This window comes from Brassica oleracea, chromosome C7 (genome assembly GCF_000695525.1).
Source record: "Brassica oleracea var. oleracea cultivar TO1000 chromosome C7, BOL, whole genome shotgun sequence".
Classification (NCBI taxonomy): domain Eukaryota; kingdom Viridiplantae; phylum Streptophyta; class Magnoliopsida; order Brassicales; family Brassicaceae; genus Brassica; species Brassica oleracea.
The window spans coordinates 31077997-31088440 of record NC_027754.1 but is presented as its reverse complement, the minus strand read 5'-3'; the positions used below and the strand labels follow the sequence as shown (position 1 = coordinate 31088440).

The window sequence follows — 10444 nt, the reverse complement described above, 5'->3', positions numbered from 1 at the left end:
AAAAATTATAGGTTTCAATCCATAACTTCTTGAATTCAAAAAATAATTGTTACCGCTAAAAGATGCATTCCACTCTCACACATAAGAGAAAATCCTACATTTTGGTTTTTGTTTTTGTTAAGTGGAAAAGTGATTGTGTTTCTTGACCGATATTTGTGACACAAAGAACCTTAATACATTATTGCTTTCACCCGAAATAAAATAAAGTTTATTGATTTAACAACATTTCTTGTTTTAAAAGGAGAGTGAAGAAAAAGTAGAGATGGCCCAAAAAGATACTAAACGAAGAAAGTTGCGGAAGAAGAGTCACACGCTTCCAAAGTTCTACTAGCCATCAAAACCGCCTGCAAGTTTCCTCCCATGTGCTCTCTCTCTCCAAAGTTATTATGTGAGGCTCGTGATTTTCTTTCAAAAAGTTTTCATCTTCTTTTAGGTTTTACAAACTTTTAAAACAAAATTCAAATAAATGTGTAGAAACCATCACACGAAAGAAAAGAATCCTACCTTTTTGTTGCTTTGGTGGTAGAATCGGACTTTTGTAAAACTTAAGCATTGGTGAAATTTTTGAAGTATGTCAAAATTTGAATTTTAAATTTAGTAGATAAGCAAAAGTAATTTAATGAAGTAGTGGAACGTACGTGAAGAACAGATGAGCAAGCAAACAAATGTAATTAACAAAACATTGAATGATATTTAATAGACTCAATAACTACCAAATTTAAAGTAAACAACCTTCATTATATATTCGGATACAACAAAAAACACATCAAGGCAAACGTCCCCAAAACCTTCTTGTTCGTGTTTGTATAATTTAAAAATATAATAAAAGAATATTTTTTTGTTGATAAAAAAAAATATTTTTTAAAAAATAAGAAAAATAAACTAGGAAGAGTTGAAGAAAGTTAAAGCAGTAAATAAGGTTAAAGTGGTAAATGAAAGGTCAAAACATTCTATAAATGCCACTCCAACCATCAACCTTCTTCTTCACTCCCATCAAAGCAACTACCTCTCTCTCCTTAGCTTCACATTCTATTTTCCCACTCTCCAAAAAGCTCTGCACTTTCTCAAACAGAATGTTCATGTACACATCTCTCTCTCTCTCTCTTTAATTCTAACTGTTTTCGTTACTTCTTGCTAGTAAATGTCTTGTACTAATTTTGCTTGATATTTAAACAACTGCAGGGGAAAAATGAGTCCTTTGGGGATTTTCCTGTTGGGTTTAGCTGCAATGGCGTGCTCTGTTCATGGATACGACGCTGGGTGGGTCAATGCTCATGCCACTTTCTACGGTGGAAGTGATGCTTCTGGAACAATGGGTATGTTTCAACTTTCAACAACTCTTAAAGAATACATTGAATATGTTTTGATGAAATGCCTCACCATTTCTTGTTCTCTAGGTGGCGCTTGTGGGTACGGGAATCTCTACAGTCAAGGCTACGGAACCAACACGGCGGCGTTAAGCACCGCACTGTTCAACAACGGCCTTAGCTGCGGCGCGTGTTTCGAGATCAAGTGCCAGAGCGACGGCGCGTGGTGTTTACCCGGTGCAATCGTGGTCACAGCGACCAACTTCTGCCCTCCCAACAACGCTCTGCCTAATACCGCAGGTGGTTGGTGTAACCCTCCGCTTCACCATTTTGATCTCTCTCAGCCTATCTTCCAACGCATTGCTCACTACAAAGCTGGTGTTGTCCCTGTTTCTTACAGAAGGTAAACACACGCTTTCTTTTAAACGATTGTAAAGTTTCTGTCTTTATGTACAATTTTTTTTTAATTTTGTGTCAATTTTATTTATAGGGTTCCGTGTAAGAGAAGGGGAGGTATAAGATTCACAATCAACGGCCACTCTTACTTCAACCTTGTCTTGGTCACTAATGTCGGCGGCGCCGGAGATGTTCGCTCTGTGGCGGTTAAAGGTTCAAGAACAAACTGGCAGCAGATGTCGAGGAACTGGGGACAAAACTGGCAAAGCAACAATCTTCTTAATGGTCAAGCATTGTCCTTTAAGGTTACTGCTAGTGATGGTCAAACCGTTGTCTCCAACAACGTTGCTCCTGCTAGCTGGTCCTTCGGACAAACCTTCACCGGCCGTCAATTCCGTTAAAAGTTGTGTCAGAAGTTCGGTTTATGTAGTTTAGGGTTTGTGTAGCGTCAAGGACAGAGGAGAGAAAAGAGTTGGAGAGAAAGAGGGTTTAATAAGGCTCTGTCAGGGTTTTAATTCGAGAGCCATTAAACTTCTTCTTTCAACTTTTGAGGGTAAAATGGTGAAAAGGGCTTGTTTTATAAGGGCTCTTTTAGTCATTTTAAGAACTAGGGTTATAGTGAGTATTGAGTAGTGTGGTGTGTGCGTCTTTTAGCAAAGGGACCTCTATGTAATGGTTTCCTTTGTTTTGTCAACTTTTTTTTTACCTTCTGTCTTTTGGTTTGAAAAGCAGAAGTGGGTAAAGGGCAGAGGAGGAACTTCCACCCGCCATGTGTTTTTCTTTTTCTTTTGGGTTGTGTTTTGTTGTTGACATGAAGTTGTAATGTAAGGGCTGCTTAATCAGCATACTTATGGGCTTGATAAATGTTATGTTACCAAGTATGAACTTTATGTTGTTCATGTGATATCATTTTCTAAGCCTTAATCACTTTCCTGTTAAAGAACATTGATTCTTGAACTTAAACTCTAGAAAGTTCGGTGAGTATTAATGTAGGTAAGTGAATCAAAATACTGAAATAGCACTCCAATGGATAATAATGTAATACACCGTGTGATTGTGAACATTCTCAGCAACAATGCTACAAAACCTTCTAAGTATCCCACTTAAAAATAAACAGAGTGATCACCTACTTGTAATAGTGATGTCAAGAATGTCCTTTTCTTCAGAGACTATCATGAATGTAATTAGTCTTGCTCAGTAGCTAGGAAATGGCTTGTGGAGTATATAGTATATAATTTCAAACGACAGTGAGTGTAGTAAGTTCACATTAACATAAAATTTACATCAACATAAAACTAAGTTGAATTTGTATACAGTATTGTTCCTTATTATTTCTCTAAGATCATCTGTCCATGTTATAAAATGCATCTAAAGAAAACTAACATCCGTTACTAGTATTCGCATTTTTAACCTGTTTCTTCAAATGTAGATATATATTAGGGAGAAAAAGTAGCTAAGTTTGTGCACCCAAACGATTTGTATTAGTTAGTAGGATGCATATTATTACAAAAATGTGAATGATGACTACCAAAATAATAGAAATTTATCATAAATTGATCTAATGACTAAAATTCTTAGATCGTTTAGTAAAAGTCTAAAAGGTCATAGAATCAAATCATGTTGGTAAAAGTATTCACAATAAAGAAAAGTTAATTTAATATTGTTTGGACCTGAGATGTACATAAACTTCTAATTATTCAAAAAAAATTGATATTTTTTAATTCAAAAAATTGATATATAAGAAACATGGCGGTTTTACTCCACAAATGTTTATATATAAAATATTCTAAATTGTGAAAAATTTAGAAATTTATTTAGATTTTTTAAAATATCCTTAATATTAAGGCAACAAAGAATCATGATTTAATATTTTTGAAAACGTAAACACGTAGAAAAAGTTCATTAATATGTGCATGTACTGTTACTATAAAGGTGTCATGTTATGAATGAAAGGACGGTGGAGGAAGCTGCAAGGCTGTAATCCATGCTCGAATCTACAAAACGTTTTAAGCTAAAGAGACATTTCATAACTTCTGCTTTGTCTCCTTTATCTATCTGTCCGTTTCATTTCCAAGGTTTTTATCTGTGTGTTGCATTTACTTCATGACAATATAGCTGTATTTTTCTAGAGAAGAAGAGAGACAAGAGAATCTGCACTTCTCCTCCATATGTCAGAATTCTCATCTTCGGAGATTTCTTGGTGTTAGCATTTAATTCGTTTGGCCAATCTCATGTTCGTCATTATACCATCAGTACTAGTTTTCTAGTTATTTGTGTTGAGGATTAATAATGCTATTGCTACTAATCATCAACTCTTATAGGCTGCCTTCATCATATTATCAAATGGTATATTACCTTTCTGTATAATGTTAACTTTCACACAATAATTTATTTTTCGTTTGGAGTCTTTGACCGTAGAACTAGATTAGACTATACCAAAGTAAACTGATTCAAGTAAAGTTAAAAGCGCAATTCAAATTCAATGTTCTACATATATATGATGCCAAACCTAAGTACATCAAAATTAAATTACGCCAAAAATAAGAAAAGTACATAAAATGCATTATGTCAAAATAAAATTGAGTTGAGAAGATGAAAACAAATTGTCAGGAAAATCCAATAACTTCCGAGTCGCTGTTTTTGAGCCCCCTCTGTTCAGAGTTTGGAAACAGACAGGTAAATAAACTTGATGGACACGTCGCTGTTATCGAGTCCCGTGTACAACAAAAAACGCGTTTACGTTTTGTCGTGTACCCATCAACGGCGTCGAGATTGCGACGTCACTAATACGTGTCGAACACCAGAGAGTGTGTCAGTACTAAACCGATCCTACACCGTCCGATCTCTGCTTCGTGTTACAGGCCGCACGTTGTGAGAACAAGAGTTACAAAATAGGGGAAGTACATAACAAAACCAAGTGGTCGGGTGTTATATCAACAATATCATCATAGTAAGAATGGACGAGACCCATTACGCTATCATCATAGTAAGAATGGACGAGACCCATTAGGCTAACGTTTAAACCATACAGTTGCAAAAAATGAGGCCCATTAAAAGCCCAAGTCATACAAATGGAACTATTTTTTTATTGAGGGTTTTGGTGGCGTCTTTGTTGCGCATTCTGCAACATGTCAGGCTGTAAAATTCTGCTGATTGGTCTGCATATTTCAATACTCTCCTCCTTGTTGTTGGTGCTGCTGCTTTTCTGGTTGCTGAGACTGAGACTGAGACTGAGACTGTTGTGTTTGCATCATTCCGCTGCTGTTGAACACTGCAAGAAACGGCATGCAAGAGAAGATAGTTAGAGCATGTTTAAAGGCAGCCTTTAACCCCGTCCCTTAACATAATTAATTAAAAAAAAATGGAAAACACGAAATAAAGCTAAGGGGCGTCCCCTAATTAAGTGCTTGAAGGCACGGTTCTTTGGGCGACGTGTCACTCTGGTATTGGCTCTCCGAACGGTGAAGTCGTTCTTGTTTCTTTCTCTCTTTCCTTTCTCTTCTCGGTTGCTCCGCAAGAGCGACGAAAACGGCGATTATCTCGACCTCTCCGTGGAGCTCGTCCACGTCTCTACGGGTTTCTCACGTCGACGATGGACAACGGCGAGCTCTCTCTCTCTGTCGGTGCTCTCCTCAACGAAACGGCGATTCCTCTCTCTCTCTCTCTCTCTCTCTCTCTCTCTCTCTCTCTCGGTGCTCTCCTCGACGAAACGGCGATTCCTCTCCCACCCGGTGGCTCTCGTCGGGGAAGGAAGACGGTGAACTCTCAATCGGTGGTTATCTCTCTCTCGTGGTGGCTCTCTGAAACGCGATCGTTTTTCAAGGGAATCGAAAGGTAAAGTGTCTCTTTGATTCTTTCAACCATGCATGTTTTTGATTCAGAGAGTTTTCTAATTTGTCTTAATTTGTTTTCTGTGTTTGTGTCGGTATATTGATTGGATCAAGAGGCATGATCCAGGACTGAGGAAGAAGCGTGAAGTGGGCACAAGACCTGTCTCTTTGGCAGACAAAACCGCCACGATTGATCGCAAAGGTACTTTATCTTTTATCTTTCTAGATGTATAAAGTTTGAAATGTTGATTGTGATCTATGTTGCGAATGTTGATGATTTTAATTCTTGGTTGAAATGAATTTTGAACTAGATAAAACCTATGTCTTTGGTCTGTTGAATTGGATGAAGCATTGTTTAATTGGGAATTGTTTGTGATATATGTTGTGATTGGTTGAAGCATTGTACACGAGTTTGCTCTTGTAGTTAGCGAGTTTACTCTTCTTTGAAACGAACTGTATTGTAGTTTTGTGTTAGGTTATATAATAAATAGAGTGGTTAGTGTAAGCTAATAAATAGCACTGGTTATTGTTAGATTATAGTTGTGGTAGGCAATAAATACCTTTGGTTATGGGTAGATAGAAAACAATGGTGTGTTGATTATGTTTAAAATGTTAAGTTTAACTTTGTTTTGTTTAATAAATAAATTTAATCTTTGTTTCAAATTTAATGTTTATAAAAAAAAATAATTTTTTTTATTGTTAAGAACCGTAATTAAGATACCACCAATAAACCACTATAATTAACTGTCTCTTAGCAAAATCCCTTATCTTATTGACTTGGCGGCGAAAGAAAGGTTGTCTCAGCTGAGTTTGCTTAACAGTCTCATTGGAAAAAAAGAACCCCTTGCTGAGTATGAAGAAACCCTCAAGAAGAAGCTGATAAATGATTTGTGGTCATAAATGACTAGTTGTGTGTCTAGTTATGTTTCTGGTTGTTAAGTGTCTTGTTCTTGTTTAATGTAGTTCTTGTTATGCTGAAATGTCCCTGCTAATCTTCATGTTATGGCTCTGTATGTTCATGTTCTTGTTTAAAATTATCTATCTCATGTTCTTGTTCTTATTGTTTAAAATGTTCTATCTCATACTCTAGTTCTTATTAATGCAGGTTCAACAATACACGTTGGGAGACAAAGTTCCTTTCTCGGAGGCAGACAAGTACATGGGAGAGTCGACGAGACAGAGCTGTCACGAGAGTAGAGAGAAAGGTCACGGGTTGTAGTTTTCACGAGAGTAGAGAGAGGTCACGGGTTGTCTTGTGTGAAGAACTTTAACTTGTTTGTTTTGTATTCTTGCATCAAGGGTGTCTTGTTTGTTTTGCATCACGGGTGTCTTGTTTGTTTTGCATCACACACTTATAAAATGTTTGTGTTGAGAGTGTGTAAAGAAATCACCATTCTCTCCACTTTGTTTGTCTTACAATTCTCTTTCTCTACAATCTCATGTTCTCTTCGTTTGTCTTACCATCACACTCACCATTCTCTTCGTTTTCTTTCTAAAAGAAATCACATCATCACACTCACCATTCTCTATGTTTTCTTTCAAATATTGACCACACTCACCATTTTCTCCATCTCACATTCTCTCGATTCTGCTTCCAACTCATATTAAATTTTCTAAATCAAACCTTTCATGGCTTCGTCTTCAAATCACATCTTGGATGAGTCATTTGATTTGGATGAGTCATTTGATGAAGCGTTCGATCAATATTTCGATCAGGCTTTCGATCAAACATTTGATAATTTGTGCAATGTTTATGGTGATCAACAAGATGAAAGGAAGACAAGGAAAAAAAGAGTTTTTATTCAAAGAAATCGTGAAGAAGGCCATCTCCGGTTGTGGAATGATTATTTCAGTGACTCTCCGACATATCCAGACAATCTATTCTGACGACGATTTAGAATGAACAAGCCACTGTTCATGCATATTGTTGAAGTCCAATTCTTTAGTCAGAAGAAAGACGTTACTGGAAGACTTGGTCTCTCTGCACTTCAAAAGTGTACAGCAGCTATTCGTGTGTTGGCATATGGTTATGCGCTTGATGCGGTCGACGAATACCTCCGGCTCGGTGCAACCACTGCTCGGTTATGTGTGGAAAACTTTGTGGAAGCAATAATAAATTTGTTCGGCGATGAGTACCTAAGAAGACCAACACCGGCTGATCTTCAGCGTCTTCTTCATATTGGAGAGCTTCGTGGATTTCCCGGGATGATAGGAAGCATCGATTGTATGCATTGGGAGTGGAAGAATTGTCCCACCGCTTGGAAAGACCAATATTCTCGTGGTTCGGGAAAACCCACAATCGTTTTAGAGGCGGTTGCTTCATATGATCTCTGAATATGGCATGCGTTTTTTGGACCTCCAGGTACCTTAAATGATATTAATGTTCTTGATCGCTCACCTGTTTTTGATGATATAATAAATGGTCGAGCCCCCAAGTCAATTTCTCGGTCAACGGAAGAGAGTACCATTTGGCTTACTATATCACCGATGGTATTTATAAAAAATGGGCAACTTTTATCCAATCTATTCCAATACCTCAAGGGCCGAAAGCTGTTTTATTTGCGCAACGTCAAGAAGCTGTCCGAAAAGATGTCGAGCGTGCATTTGGAGTTTTGCAAGCTCGATTTGCCATTGTCAAAAATCCCGCTCTTTCTTGGGATAAAGTCAAGATTGGAAAGATTATGAGAGCATGTATCATACTCCATAATATGATAGTAGAAGACAAAAGAGATGAATACAGTCAATATGATATCTCAGATTTTCAACAAGGAGAAGAGAGTGTGAGTTCACATGTCGATCCCACCTATTCTACATATATCCCAACTAATATCGCCAATCAGATGGGTGTTCGAACAAGAATTCGTGATAGACAAGCGCATCAACAACTGAAAGGTGATTTGGTTGAACATATATGGCTTAAATTTGGAAGTGATCAAGACAACAAGTGAGCTTCGATGCCTATTTGAAATTATTATCGTTTGTTTCCGTACTAAGCCTTTTTATGTTTTTATGTTTCTATTTTAAAATTTATGTTTAAAATGTTAAGTTTAACTTTGTTTTGTTTAATAAATAAATTTAATTTTTCTTTCAAATTTAATGTTTATAAAAAAAATTAATTTTTTTTTATTGTTAAGAACTTTAATTAAGATAGCACCAATAAACCATTATAATTAACTGTCTCTTAACAAAATCTCTTATCTTAATTTTAATAATTAAAAAATCATTACAACCCACTTAAGAGACACTAATGGGTCTCACTAATAAACATGCTCTTAGATAATCGGAATAGAACGAAAGAAAGAACAAGCATGGAGTCTAGCTTGTTGGGTTAACTTCTCTACCTGCATCGTTGACAAATAGCGCATCCACCATATGCGGTGGAAGTGCAGTGGTGATCTGTCTCTGGTCTGGAGGCAATCTTAGTCCTTGAAACACAAAACCCCAGCTTCTTACCCAAAACAAGTGATTCAATACAAGTTAAAAGAAAAAAAAAAACTGAATCTCCCTTATCTTCACCTTCGTTTACAGCAGCACGTAGCATGTTCTCCTGCTCCAGAATCTTTGCAGCTTGAGCTCTATCCATAGTAGTAGGAAGCATAGAAGGACATCCTCGTTGGGGGGCCAATCCATAAGCTTTACGAGCATCAGCCATCACTTTCTCTGCATTTTCACAAGCTTCCGCAATCTTGCGAATCCTCTCCTAGTAAAAAAAGAAAGAAAAAATCTTCAGTAAAAACTCCTTACACAAAGAGATACGCATACACAAACAAACTCTCACACCTTTAGGGTTTCGATTTGCATTGGCACAGGCAAACTCTGAACATCTTGAAGCAACTGATCTATCTTGACCTTGTTATCAGTTTCCATCTCGGGGAGTAACTTGGTAGCCAACATAACCGGTAAAACTGAACATCGCACAAAACAAAGTTTCAATCAGTTTCGAGAGCAATAAGCATCCATTAGAAAGGATCATCGATCATACTTGAAGCGTTCTCGGCGTTTACGTTCTTCGGAAGCACAACGAAGGCCTTGGAAACTTGTTTTACTTCTTCCACAAGGATAAAGAGGTCAAGATTTATCATCTTGTATTGCCCTAGAATGTCCTTCCTGCAAATACACAATCTTGTTTCTTGACTGACAAGAAAGAAAGATAAAAATGCTCAAAAGGAAACCAAATATGTGTGGAGTCTTGAGGATGGGTACCATTTGGGAGTAGTGTTGGTTTTGGAATAAGCTTCGAAGTCTTCAAGGATTCGAGATATGGCCTGCTGCAAGCTCTGCGTTTGTCTCTTTACGTAGTCTAGATTCAGCTCCTCAGCTACCGGTGGAGCCTGCTGTGGCTGTGTCGTCGCCCTCTCCATCTGTACACAGATTGCTTTGAAGGGAGTCTACGGGAGAAGACAAGAGAGAGACCCGAGAATGATCGGAGGGGTGGTGTGTGTGTGTGTGTTCGTCTGTGATTGTTACCGAGCGAGAAGTTCGTTGGAGAACTGAGAGCTCTTTTCTTATATTTACAAGCTTTTAAAAGATGGGCCCATTTATTGTTTCCAAAATTTGGGCTTTAACAAAGTTGTTTCCACAAAACTTGGGGTTTTAATTCTTTCTGTTATGAAATAACTTATAATTTATATTATCGAGAAATTTAAATAAGAGTAGAATTTAATACCCGTCGGAAGTAAATAACACTAATATAAGGGAGAGAGTTTATTATAAGGAGGAAGAAGAAGATGTAATGATTCTTTGATTATAAACTCTTGTTCTTGTTTTTGGTGTACAAAAGAGTGAGATGAGTGATGGTATTTATAGTGAACAACAATACATAAAATAACAAAGATAGTGCTTAATTTGGTAAATGAGTGGGTGATCATAGTGTTTGATGAGTAGATGATCATAGTGCTTGAGTTGGTAAAG

General features: G+C 37.2%; 2 protein-coding genes and 1 pseudogene across 2 annotated transcripts; 2 read left to right on the top strand and 1 right to left on the bottom strand.

Annotated features, from left to right (window-relative positions):
• The first annotated feature begins 956 nt into the window (after positions 1 to 956).
• Positions 957 to 2588, top strand: LOC106301579 (expansin-A15-like). The gene is made up of 4 exons (XM_013738019.1): positions 957 to 1081; positions 1183 to 1316; positions 1398 to 1710; positions 1798 to 2588. Exons 1-4 carry the CDS (start codon positions 957 to 959, stop codon positions 2102 to 2104), a joined length of 879 nt encoding a protein of 292 aa, XP_013593473.1. The 3' UTR covers positions 2105 to 2588.
• A 5051-nt stretch (positions 2589 to 7639) lies between these two features.
• LOC106303084 lies at positions 7640 to 8852 on the top strand (annotated as a pseudogene).
• Positions 8849 to 9894, bottom strand: LOC106303083 (mediator of RNA polymerase II transcription subunit 8-like). The gene is made up of 5 exons (XM_013739444.1): positions 9737 to 9894; positions 9516 to 9640; positions 9314 to 9438; positions 9050 to 9233; positions 8849 to 8958 (listed from the first exon to the last, which is right to left on the bottom strand). The coding sequence occupies exons 1-5, from the start codon at positions 9892 to 9894 to the stop codon at positions 8849 to 8851; spliced, it is 702 nt and encodes a 233-aa protein (XP_013594898.1).
• Between the last annotated feature and the right edge of the window lie 550 nt (positions 9895 to 10444).